General features: G+C 37.0%; 1 protein-coding gene across 1 annotated transcript in view; it reads left to right on the top strand.

The window, feature by feature from the left end:
* LOC110103189 (chaperone protein dnaJ 1, mitochondrial) overlaps positions 1-14,203 on the top strand; it is a 79,798-nt gene that overhangs the window by 30,625 nt on the left and 34,970 nt on the right. Inside the window, exon 13 of the mRNA XM_028694365.1 lies at positions 1,019-1,090. Coding sequence (XP_028550198.1) covers positions 1,019-1,090 — 72 coding nt within the window. The remainder of the gene's footprint in view (positions 1-1,018; positions 1,091-14,203) is intronic.

Here is a 14,203-nt window from a genome sequence, read left to right as displayed (position 1 = left end):
CAAATTTATCACTTATTTAGTGATAGGATTGAAAAGGAATTATTAATTCTTATCCTTGAAGACAGTCGTTTGCTAAAATTGAAAAATTAAAACTCACCGCATGCTTTCGAATGAAGCCGACCGCCCCTTATATTTCGCGAATGCCCTTGTTTGCCCTCTTGTTCGTGGTTATAAAAGGGTGACCGAATTGAACCAGCTGGATGAACCAATTTTTACGTCGAGCTCGGTATTTGACTTGCGAGTCGAGCTCGGACACCCCCTGACTCGAGCTCTACTTGACTCGTTTACACCCCTACCTTGATCTAATGCTTTTCAATATTAAAGCTTATCCTTGTAACTCCATTTTTATATATTGGGATTCATGAAGTGTTTTTTAATATTATTAATTAATGATAATTGATTTCTGATTATTGGTGTGATCAGTTGAATGCTTATAAGATCTAGGTTGTGTGCGTGGATTGCTCCATATTGTGTAAGTGCATTTATTTCACTTCCCCTCTTTAACATTGAAGCAACTCTCATGTTTCTCTATTGAAGTCCTTCTCAAGATTAACGAAAATCATTGGAAGATATGTAAAGTGATCTATATGTGTTCAGTGTTCTATACATATTAGTTTAGAAGACCATGTAGGTCAGCTGAGTGTTAGCTCAATGAGTTAGGAATTCAGCTTAAAAGTCTTTATTGGATTTATATTCAGATGAAATCAGGCTTGTTCAAATTGTTCAAATACTTGATGTACTTGTTATTATATACTTGATTGTTCAAATACTTGATGTACTTAATATTATATACTTGTTTGTGTAAATTCATTCTTGAATTTTTGTGTTGTAGTTTAAACTTTTTTTGTCATTTAATTAGGATAATACATGACATAAGTATTCTTGCTCCATTGTCATTATTCCTCTTGCACTTGCATGTGAATGCACAAGTGCACACATTCTGTTTTTCATATAACTTTTTTTGTTTTCTTTTCTCATTTATTGATATTAACTTTTAATGCTTTTTATTTTTTCATAGGTAGCCAAAAATCCTATTTTCAAAAGAGATGGTGCTGACATATATGTGGACGCCAATATTAGTTTCACACAGGTAAGCATTCAAACATTTTTCATTTGGAAAACCCTATTTGCTTTTTCAATTGTGGGGCCTTAAGTGTTATCATGTCATTGATTTCTTAATGAACTAGTTTAGCTGCAATTGCTCTACCTCATTTATGTTTTCTGCAAATGCAGATATTTTTATAGCTAAAAAAGGTAAAATAGATAATGTTAAAGAATAGGAATATTTTTTTAGAGAAGTTGGTCATATAAGTTCAAAGAAAGAAAAAGTCTACAATATAACTATAGTAGTTCAAAGTATTTTATATTGCCTTCTAGATTAGCCTTTATTTGAGGTCTATGCATAATTTGGACTTGATAGAAAATTTATTTTCTTTCCTTTAAGAAAAAGTAGAGGTGCTAAAAATCAGCTATGCAATTAATTATAATCAATCAACTCATATGAATTGGTGAGGTGGCATCTATGAATGTATTGATTAATGAGATAGCAAAATAGACTTAAGAAGAGAAGAGAGGAGCAGTGGGTTGGCTGGCACCATAGTGGACAATAGATGGGTTGGTTAGCTAGCTTGGATATTTTGGTGTGAAGAAGGTATGGATAGGGAGTAGATGGCTGGCAGAAGTTTGGCTTATTTTTATGGTAGAGAATAGGAATATCTTTAAGGGTGGTTTCCATAATGTCCCTTAAATGAATGAATGAATTTTTTTCCATTTCAATTTTCCTTTATAATTTTTTAAGGAATGCTCCCACTAATTATTTGATAAGAATGTTTACAAGTTGTCCACATGTGATAACGAATGGAGTACAACAAAATCACTAAAGTTGTTTATTTGTAAAGTATCTATCAGCTTCAATATGATTGGTAAGGTCATGTTCTACAGTTTGTGTACTTTTGATCCTTGACTTATTATTATACTAGGTTGTTATGTAATCTTTTCATTCAACCTTTAAGACATACAAAATAATTTTTAATCATAGAAATTTATATATTCTCAATGCCATAGAGCTGAATTCGGATTCCAAGTTATGAGTTTGTGATGCAGGACTACTTAGATGCAATATTATGAATTTCACTTAGACTTTGCACAACTCGTTGATTAGAATAAGTTCGGATTAAAATTACTAGAAATTATCCACGGCGAGTCAAACAATGAGGGAGTTAATCTTGTATAGGCTAGATCACATGCGCTAAGTTTGAACATTCAAGATAATCAAGAAAAATAAAGCAATGCAAAAATAGTAGTTTCAAGTTAATCCCTAGTCTAACAATGAGACGTAGGATGCATAGAAGATTACACTCAATTCCTACAAATGACTAGGTTTGGCAAGAGCAAGTGAAAGAGCTTTCGTGATTACGACCAACCAATTGAGAATTTAGAGTTAGAAGAAATTGGGTACAAGTGAGAAAAGAAACCTTTGCCAAAAGATGTGGAGATCCGTCACTCGATGCCTTCAACGTCTTCGTCCATGGCTTCCTTTGATGCAAAATAAGATACGTCGTTTGACTAGTCACAAAGTGACATAAGTTTCTCTTGGTAATGGGTTGAGGGTCTACTTCCAAGTGTTGATCTCAAAACCTGAAATTGAGTTCAGGTTTGACTCCAAAATTCTGAGAAAATTCTCAGATTTTTGAAGTAAGAGAAGGTATTTGGAAGAATGAAGCTCAAGACATTCAAAGATTTGGTCTAAAGGAGATGCAGGATTTGCTTGGTGAGAGAGAGAGGATCGGCAAAATAAAGGAAAAAGAAATAGGGTGGAGGCGGGCTGCTAAACGGTGGAGACGAATTTGGGATTTCCTAATTTAATTTCTTATGTTAGGAAACCCAATGAAATAAGTAGGTATGTGAGAAATTCGGCTAATTAATAGAGGGGAAATCTGAAGCTATTCCAAAGTAGAATACAAGCCAATTAGGAAATAATTCACTTGGAATAGGCACCTTTGTGCCTGGTGGTCAGGTGGCTGCCTTTCGCCCTTTTGTTATGCACCCTCAAGGTGTTCCACATTCTCCGTCATCCACAAATTCCATCATCTCTCAATCTTATTTGGGCAATGTTCTGCCAACATCTCCAGTGCCAGCCCAACAGTTATGGCTGAACCATCAGGTTATCACCCTTTCACGATGCAGTTTTATGGATTTGTTGGAGATGGCAATTTCTGTAATATGTAAAACAACCAACAGCAGAGTTCCTTTCCTGCGATCAATGGGTCAAATGAACAGGAAGATGATGCGAACTTGCGAGCTCCCGTCGTCGTCGCAACTTCGGATCGGACAGGCAAAGGGTCGTCGCGTCGAAGGAGCGAAGTCTAACAAGAAAGAAGGAGCCGAAGAAGCCACTCGTGCAATCTTACACCTCCTTCGAAGCAATGAAGCCGAAGTTCGCTGCCGAACAGCAACGACGCGTCGTCGAGCATATTTAAAACCCGCTCAAAATGAGCGTGTTTCTAATTCACGCAAAACAAGTCCTATAATACACCCCTAATACTTTTGAGGATTTTCTTTTCTTCTGTTCAAAATTAACCAAACAATCAAATTTAATAAATACATGTATTTGTTTTACTTTACACTCCTAATTCAGGCAACCAAACAGCCCCTTAATGAAAATTTAATTTAGGAAATCAATAATGAACTTTCCTAAAATAGAATTAGTATATTAGGCAATATTTTGAATTTCAAATATTTTGAATTCAAATTCAAATATATTCCATAACATAACAAATCCACAATAGGAAACAAATCAAAGAGAGAAAGAGGAGAGGTGATCGGCGGCAAGGGCTTAAGGCCGGCGGTCAAGGGTTATGGCCGGCGGTCAAGGGTTATGGCCGGCGGCAAGGAGGAATTTCGGGCAATGCGCGGTCGTGGAAATTTTGGGAGGGATGGTTGGGTGAGATGGCCGGCGGTTTGGGGTGGAGGTGGGGATGTTGGGCCGTGAGGTTCAAGGGGGAAAGTGGGTGGGTGAGGTGGAGGAAACCGGTGAGTAATGGTTCGGGAAAAAGAGATAGGAGAAAAAACAAAGAGGATTAAGAAAGAGCCACGAACTTGACTTATCTAAGTTGGTGGGTATTGCGCCATCTCCTTCCTCTTCAAGGAAGCTCTCTCCACTAGAACTCACAAGTTCTCACAATGCTCCAAGCAAGAAAACAAAATTCTCAAAAATCATTCATTAACCATAATAGAATAAAATGGGGCTTTAAATAGCCTCCTACAACATGACTCAAAATAAAAGACACAAACGCCCTTTGGGCTTACATACGACAACTCCCATAAGAGGGGTACTACGGGAAAGAAAACACATAAGCAACTAAATAAAAAATACAACGACTCTAAATGCCACATAAGCAAATAACAAGCTACATGAAAATAAAATACATCAACGACTCAAAAATATAAAGACTCGATCTTGGTCGTAGATCGTCGGCCGCGTCTCTGATAAACTCTCCATGATGATCTGATGTCCCCATCAGTTTGCTTTCTAGGAATGTGCAATATCTTGAAGTTACTACATGTTAAGCGTAGAACTTGCATAATCTATATCTTTGCAGGCTTCAAGTGTTACATCTTAGCCATTTTTTAATGAAGTTTTTTTACCTGGGTTCCTTTCAAATATTGTAAAATTAAATAAACTGCCTTTAGGCATGATTTTTTAGTACAACAATAATAACATCAAATTTTTATTCTACTATGTGGCTATTTCATGTTTAAATATATGATAAATAGATAAGTTTTCTTACAATTCTTTGAAAGAGATTTTGTCCCTCTATTGTGCGCCCTTTGGAGCATGATCAAGTTTATGATTAAACTGCATATGGATCATGACATATTTGCATCCCGACTTGTTTTAATCAAACAATGTATAATAAAATTTTGCTATAATCTAAAAATTCCATGTCAAAAGTATGCAGATTATTTAGTTCTTCGACATCTAATTCTTCGAGCATCATTTTCTTTAAATTTCATTCCTTCCTTGTCACTACTTGTCTTGATGATGTTGTTGACTTAAACTAGTATTACAGAGTCCACCCTTGAAGTTATGTGTTTCATAAATAATGTATGGTCTCCTTAACATTGTTTATATGCTATGTTGAGCATTATCTTGGCGAATCTTTCATACCATGCTCTTGGAGAATGATTCAATCCATATATTGTCTTTTTAAGTTTACATACATATTGTTCTATATTTGAGCCAAATCCCGATGAGACCTCTATATATACTTCTTCCTCTAGATCACTTTGTTGGAAGACATTCTTCATATTGAATTGTTGTATCTTTTAGACTCTGTTAATTGCTAATAATAAAAGAACTTGAACAATGATAATTTTAGGAATTGGAGTAAATGTTTCAAGAAAATGAACATCCTATTTTAGAGTAGTTTTGATCATTAGTCAAGCTTTATACTTTTTTGCGAGCCATCAGAATAAATTTTATAATAAAGGCATATGTACATCATAACGTTTTCTTTTCTTTTGGTAGTGCCACCAAAAACTATATTTTGTTATTTTGAAGGGTTTTCATTTTGTCATAACATTATTCCAGTTCACATTAGTATGACTTCAGAGATGGCTTTAGCCATAGAAATCATATGAAGGCTTGTAAAGGAGTGGTGACTATGAGAAAGATTTTTTGTATGATAAGAGCAAATGTAATGTATGTTTATTGGAAGTTTTTGTACTTCTGTTTACCTCCGCAAATTCAGTGAAAATGATTGATTTAGTTGATTGGACTTACATAGATTGAGCTGCTCCTTGAGTAAACCTATAATGGTTGAGTCGAGGGTGGCTTTGATATAAACATGGTCTCCGTTGGAGTGGCTGGTTTGTCATTCAAATGATTAGATAAATTTTCTATTGTAACAATTTCAATCTAATTATTTCCTCTTTTTTACCTCTAGTTTCTTGGTGTCAAACTAATCCACATCTTGTTAGTTTTCCATGTGAACTCTGAAACTTACCATGAGTTTGTAGGAAAATTTTGGGTCATATATAGAGATTAAAATTTTCTTTATTATGCCTTTTTAAGCCATTTTCTTTGATTTCCGCATTAATTGACCATTTCCTTGGAGCAATTAACCTGAATATGCAAATAATATAAAGCTATAATGCGTTAAGCTTCTTGTTAGGGCCTTCTTATGGTATGTGCTGTTGAACACAATTTCGAGAACTTGTGCTGTGATCCCTTGAAGCACTTGTAAGTTCTTGAAGGAGCCTATCTTTGCTCTACTTCAAAATCCATCTAATGTTATTGGTGGAAAACATATGATACAGTAGAAGATTCAGATGGCCTTAGGAAACAACGATGTATGCTTTTTTTATTTTTCACAACGATGTATACATGATTTTGCTAATTTATGTTTTTGGATTGGGTGGCAATAGTTTTGTGATTGGAATTTAGGGATGCGGATAGAGGGTGTAGGCTTCTTACCAGTTTTGATGATTTATAGCTGCATGTGAATGGATGGAAAAGGGGAATGGATTGAAGTGTATGATTGCTAGGGACATACGGGAGAAAAGTCTAGAATGAAATTTTTGAGGGAGAATGTGATACAGAGTTTGAGAGATTGGATGAGGTTTATGGAAGTGGGTGAGAAGAAAGAGGGGAAGAGGTAAGCTCACTGAAGAGGAGGGGCAGAGATGAAAAAGAAAAACCTATTACTGTATCAGTAAGAGAGGCGGACAACAATTTCTTGGGCAAAACTCAATTTATCGTCAAATTTGAGAATTACAAAGCCAAGAAAGCCTATTGATAGAATATGGTCAATAAACCAAACTTCTAAAATGAACATGAGAGTTTTGACGATGTTCACAGCAGCTATGACAGATAGTCACACTAAAACCAACAAGAGCAATGACAACTAAGGCATGAAACCTAAAACAACCACAGCTATAAAATAAGATAACAGATAGGAGGAACACTGCAATGATCAATTAAGCGGCAAGGATGTAATCCATATAGCCCAATTATAGCTTGCCATTACCAAAGCAGCAATGATCATATTTAGACTTTGGCTTTGGTCTGTCTTGTTTCAATTGTCATGCTCATTCATTTTTCTTGTGCAAGGAGGTGTTTTATACTTTGAAAAACAGTTTATGGCAGGGATACTTAGTAAAAATTTTTGCGTTCAGTGAATGTTGTAATTGTAAGGCAACAAAAACGTGGAACTTTTGGTGCTTACTTAGTCATGCATTATTAAGGTGAGAGGACATGGATGTAAGGTGAAGGTAAAAGAGGGTGTTTTATACTTCGAAAAATGGTTACGTTTCACATCACTTAGTCATACAAATTTAAGTTCAGTGGAAGTGGTAATAATAAGGCAAGAAAATGTGGAAATTTTGGAACTCAATAAGTCATACATTACTAAGGCAGGAGGAGATGTAAAGTTGAAGGTGTAATTATGAGAAAGTCTAATGCGCTCACAGTGAGCATCTTTTCTAGTTTTAAAATTATTCACATTCTCACAATTGTAACTGATCCCATTGAAATTGCTTTTATGCCTTCCTTTAGTAGATGGGGAATGGAAGGAAATAGAACACATTGAGTGGTTCTGGAGAAAAACATTGCATGATATGTTATGACGTAGCATCATTTCAAGGCCCCTTTTATAAGCACTCTCAACCCAAAGCCCCTTTTATAAGCGCTCTTAGCATTATTATCATGCATTTGGGTTAAGGTTGTTTAAACTCCACTTTATCATAATTCTTTGTAGTTGTGACGCATCCAAATGTACAAAAGTGTTTTCTCATTAAGCATTTGTTTCTATACTGAGATCAATTAGCATCTATGACTACTGTAGGAACTTGAAGGCACATTTAGGCTTATGAAGTTGTGCGGTCTCCTAGATTCTAGTGATTATGATTCTTCGCACTTCATAGGGATCCAACCCATTGAGTGTTTTGATCTCAATCAAAGACATACAGGCATTATACCAGGTTAGCTAAGGGATGCATCAAACCTATGGCTTTGGTCTTATGTTGCGTCAAAGTTATATGTTTCAATATTTCTCATGGGTCGCACATTGAAGTTAAAGCAAATTGTTAATTTTCTCTAATTCTAGAAGCAGGTTGAGTCCTTTGCCATTGAAACAACCTGCACTGTCAGATTTGGGTTGATTTAGCAATTATTTCCAGTTTTCTAGTCAGAGGAAACTACCTTATAAAGTCGTTATTCGATATGGATGCACTCTTTTTTGTTTAATGGCCTGTGAACATTTTTCTCCTCACTCATTTTCTAAATTTCAATTGATTGGCAACTCCTGCACGAGGCAAACTGCTTTTATCTTTTCATTAATGAGCAAACCTTCTCATGGCATTGCTAGCTGCAAGCTGGATTATTTATCCTAAAAGCTCGTTGACGTAGAACTATGAATGCTTTAAATGATGGATATAAGAATTTGTACGCTTTCAAGTAAGAGCAATAAGAATTAAAATATTAGCCACTTAACGAAAATGGAAAAAAAGAAAGGGGTGCCTTAGTTTAGGCGAAGTCACACAAAAGTTGGGATCACAAAACAATTAGAAAATTCAACATAATCAAATATAGAGGATTTCCAATAACATCCCTGGATTAACAACGAGATTAGATATATAGAAGTCCATCACTCATTCCCTATGTTTACTAAGCTTTGGCGAAGGGCTTTGCAAGATTCTTTATGCTTGATACACAACCACAATCGAAGGAGAATAGGAAGGAAATTGAGGAGGGGGAAAGAGTTCACCCTTGTCTTGGCGTGGTGATGAATTGCCATTGAACGGTGGAAAGTTGTTCTTCGATGGCTTCTGAAAGAGTGAATATAATGCTCTCCAAGTATTCCTCGACGGAATTATCTACTTCCGGATTGACGTCAAAGAAGGGCTCGACGAAGCCTCGTTCATTGTAGACGAAGCCGGAGTCAAGTTCAGGATCGGTCATGCATAAGATACGTGGTGTTGAAGTATTGTGGAAGACGCTCTTTGCTGTCCTTGAGGATTCTCCTTGATAGTAAGAAGTTTCTCCAAGGAATCCAAGTAGAAGGGATGGGAAGGTGGCCGGCCAAGGTAGGAGGCTTGGGAGAGTTTGGGTTCAGATTTTGGTGGAGTTAGGTTTAGGGTTAGGGCTGGCTAGGTTAGAGAGGGAGGTGGGGAAATATGGTTCAGATTTTAAAGGTGGAGGATGGAGGAAAATTAGATAATTGTTTTCTTAATTAATTATCTAGATTTGGAAGGATTAATGAAGGATTTGAGAGAGAGAGAGAGAGAGAGAGAGAGAGAGAGAGAGAGAGAGAGGGAGGTAGGAGAGAGGAATGGATTTGAATTATTTCCAATGGGAGAGGCTTTATTTTGGAAAGAAATTAATTAATGGGGACAAGGGGGGTTCGGCCATGAGAGAGAGATGGGGAAAGATGTCTAGGTTCAATGTATTTGGACCTAGAGCTTTAATTGATCAATTAATTCATATTTGATTTAGATTCCTTTCCAAAAATAAGTTGAGCCATTAGGAAAGAATTTGAGATTTAAATTCTTTTGAATTTAAATTTGTTGACCCTCTCCCGTGAAACAAAAAAAAAATATTTAAATCCCTACCTGCTCTGCCGAAGCACGTCGCTCCCCACGTCGTCTCCGCTCTTCGCACGACGAGGCCATGCCTCGCGTCATTTCTCCCCACGATCACAGAATGACTCGTTTTGAGTCGTTAAAAGCCTCGAGGCAACGAGGCATTCGGCCTCTCTGGACTCCCGATCCCATTTCCTCTCCTCTCACGTCTGCTCTTTCCTTGCTCGGACGCCCTCACCCTCTCCCTCCGTGCCTGAACGACTTCGCTCCCTTCCACGACATTCCCTTCCTGTCTGTAAAAACCCGCAAAAGCCATTTCAGACTTCGCACGCTTTTCAAAGCGCCGCGACGTACTTTAAGTGAAAAATTCGAAGTTGTCAGATTTCGACGCAAATAATTTTATAAAATGGAGCGTAAAATTCTGATCAATTTGGTATATAAAACTTATATTTAATTCCGTTTTAATTGAGAGTTATGATTTTTAGAAGCTCATAAATACCCAAACTACCCCTAAGCTTTCTAAAGGTCAAATCTACTTAAGTGAGGGCAATTGAGTCTTTTGGCCTACTCCTTTTCTCCCTATTAGGCAAACCGAGACCCCCCCTCTTTTCCCCTCATTCGGTCTTTTGCCCAAACCGAGCGGACAAGGAGAAAGGGGGAGCGCACGGGTGAGGCGACGGGAGAAGGTTTCGGGCGGCTCCGGCGGCGGTTTCCGGCGGCCAAGCTTGGGGAAATTTGTAGGGAAGACTAAGGAAAGGCTAAGGTATGGGTTTTGCTTGAGTTTTCTCCTTCTTCCCTTGAGTTTTCTCAATGAAATGAAAATTAGGGTTTTGAGAAAACTTGAGTTTTCTTTAAGATTTCTTTGAGAAAAGTTTAGGGAAGGGTAGTGTGATGTTTCTAAACCCTAATGTGTATTATTTTTATGAAAATATGGATTTTGAAAATTAGGGTTTTTGCTCAAAATTTATCTTCTTGGAAATTGCCTTTAATTAATAAAAAATGAATGATTAATTAAGAATAATTATTTAATTAATGTTAATTATAATTAATAAAAGAAAAAAATACATCTCCCTTGATCCTCGAACCGACACCGCCAACCCTGCGAAGGTACGGACTTTCTAAACTCAGATTCTCGATTTCGTTGTGTGCGGCGGACCGGAAAACCGCCTATACACGCCTTTATTGCGCATGGTGGGATGGGACCCCGGTCCGACGCCTACGACGAGGCAGAAATCACCTAAACTCTACTTCAGCGTTTGTGGCGCACCGGAAAACCGCCTATACACGCCTTTATTGCGCTTGGTGGGATGGGACCCCGGTGCGGCACCTACGGCGAGGCGGGGTCACTTATAAGTACCTCCAAGCAGGGGGGAAAGTAAATTGTGTCACTTATAAGTACCCCCGATCGGGGGGAAAGCAAACTGTGCATTTTTAAACAGGTACCGTCAAAGACCCCATACACGCCTTTATTGCGCGTTGTGGGAGGAACAAAAATCACGACTGCGGTGTCCTCGTCCGAGGACACCTACCATACACGCCTTTATTGCGTGTGGTGGGAAAGGCCCAGTTTTCTGTAGTTTTCCCCTAAACGGGGGAGACGCCGGGAGGTTGCCGAAATTTCGGGTGAAATCGTACCTGGACTCATTTGAACTCAAAAGGACACTAAATGAACTCAATCTAAACTTACACTTGAAACTTTTAAGCAATCAACTAAGGTTATACTACAAGGAATTGAACTCAAGGCGACAAGAAGATTTGAACAAAAATATCAAAGACTCAAAGTGTATTCAAATGATTTCTCAATAGAGGAATTATAAAAAAATTTGATTTGTAGGATAATTAATGTCCTAGCAGAGTTATCGTTCCAGTTGGAATGCAGATGCTAATTAAAGAAGGTGATCCATCTGAATCCTATCCTAGCAAGTAAAGACTCATATGCAAACTCATTACAAGTGTGATGAAATATATGTGAGCAATAGTTATCAGACTATATCAATTATTTCAACTAAAGATGAATGATCAAAATCCAAATATTCCAGAAGAGAATTCTAATCATTCAAGTGTAGGAATATCATTGAGGGGACTACAAGATTTCAAGGCCTTAAGATCAAGTCCGAGTATAAAAGAAGTGGCATTAAATAAGATTGATTGTGTTCCCTTCATACAATTTTTGCTGGATTAAATGAATCATAAGCAAGAAAACTTTTGTTACGATAAATGAATAACATGCTTCAAAAGCACTTGTATGGTGAGCTCTTAGATATCAGCAAGAATGGTGAGGTTTGCATTCAATGCAATGATTGTGAATGCATCAAACAATCAACATCGAAGTACAATCAACTATATTCAACTTTGCAAGCAATAAAATAAGAGGAGATTTGATTTCAAACAAATATACAAAGTCTCTAAGTGATACTACGAAATGCTTGCAAATGATGGAAGTCAATGTATAAGGGTCCATACAAGTCATAAGGAAGCCCCTACTACTGAGATTGGCTATCTGGTAGATATACGTGACAGTCCTTACTAATACTAGAAGGCACAAGTAAATGTGACAGTCCACCAATCAAACACATCAATCTTCTGTAAGCAAAAGGGTTTAATGACAATTACAATACCCATACAATCAATCACCATTCAATGATCAGATGAAGACATAATCACATGCCTGCAATCAACCACCGTCATGAGCTCAACATGTTGTCATTTGCAGAGCAAATACAGAAGAGAACTGTAGTAGATACAGGCTCTTACAAGATGTTGTAAAAGACCTGTGGCACGCCCAATATGTTGTTCACAAGAAAAAATACCAAATGACTACACAACAAATGCAAAGCAGGAGACTCGTTAGTGCACTACGATCCACCTGTAGAAAGCAACAAGTAGTGCAAGACAATCCACCTGTACAAAGCAGTGAGTAGCTCTATTCAGAAGCTGCTACGCCACGCCACCGGATCTGCAACCCTTGTACAAGCAGACAGAAGACGTCAACAAAGTCTGAAATAAATACCCCTGCACGTGCACTATAAATTGTATACACATAGGTACACTAAAGGGGAAAGTAAAAGAGAGAGATCATAAAGGTATAAAAAACATAACAGTGATAGATAAAACCAGATGGTCGCAGATTGTTTAACATAGAACATAAGCAGTGAACATAAAGCAGTGAAGGATAAATCATAAGAGTTAAGATGCTAAATTCGCTGAGTCTGTAGGGTTGATCGTTTGACTTCGCGTCGAAATTAAAAACCCATTATATCATCTGTCACCAACATCAAGCTCTGGATCTGTTGTATCTACTACAAAGCAGTATATGAATTTGATCACCAAATACTTTTATAGTTTAGTTATGGCACTTACACACTAAAATTCAATAAAGTAAATAATTGTTACCGTTGATCACCAAACAACCAATCTTTTGTGCATACCAAGCGCTTCCACATATCATGTTTCAAATGCACTTCGATATTGGTCGAGAAACTCGACACTATTGCTAAAGTACTTTCGGATGCCACATGTGGAAATCGGTATGCATAGAAGACTTGACCATTGCATAGAAGACCATTTTTTCAAATTCACATGATTTCGTAAGAAAAATCAACAGAAACAGTTTTGCAGAAGATTGTCTAAAGTGATGCTAAAAAGCTTGCTATCAAGTTTCCATTTCACCAAAATTGATGAAGTTTCTCGAATAATGCAAGTCCATCATGTGAAGGGGCATGAAACCAAAATTTAGCACTTTCCTTTTGCAACCTCCAGTTATTATTAACAAAATGTGCGTCAGCAAATAAAACCATCTGTGTTGATGGAAGTCCATAGATCAGAAGTTAAAGATAACTCTACCTTACAACTACGTAGAAGGGCTTCGTTTGAATTTTTTCCTTATTAAACATCGTCTTTTGCAAATCATTTCTTGCCGTATTTCTAGAAATAAACTGTAAATCAGGCGCCTAAGTAAGCGAAGTAATGTCTTTAAACTTCCCACTCCACACACTGAAATGGTAAATGATGCTTGACTATACATGCAGTAAATAAGCAACGAAATTCTTCATATATTAAAATTTATTTGCAATCAATGACATAGAAGTTGCTTGAGTTACTTTTAAGTATATAGTTGACTAATATCTTGAGAACAGTTTTGCAAGTGGCGTCTTAAATTTCCTGTAACCATGTTTACTATCACATAAGTATGTTGCACCACATTTCTTACATTTGCAACGATGTTTGCCATCATCTGCAAGTGACAACATTTCAAAATGACCCCATACCGTAGAAGTCAACTTCCGCTTCTTTCTATGAAACCTTCCCTCAGTTGGAATGGGATTGTTCAACTCATCACTATCACATTCCACCTTCATTATCAACAGGAAGCATGCACATGTCCATTTATTCATTTATTCAACTTCTCAATGTATTAGAATCCTGCATCTAAACATAAAAACCAAAATTGTACTCATAACATCAACATGCTTACACAACATTCAATAAATGTGTAGCAATCAGCATCACAGGCTTACAGCAACAACATCACAAGTTATACAGCAAGAATTCTCCAATATTCCATAATAACATGAATACAGTTAATCAGTTATATGTGTTATACAGCATCACAGGCTTACAA

Source organism: Dendrobium catenatum, unplaced genomic scaffold, assembly GCF_001605985.2.
Source record: "Dendrobium catenatum unplaced genomic scaffold, ASM160598v2 fragScaff_scaffold_465, whole genome shotgun sequence".
NCBI classification, from domain to species: domain Eukaryota; kingdom Viridiplantae; phylum Streptophyta; class Magnoliopsida; order Asparagales; family Orchidaceae; genus Dendrobium; species Dendrobium catenatum.
The sequence above is the reverse complement of the archived record's forward strand: the minus strand, read 5'-3'. Positions and strand labels throughout refer to the sequence as shown.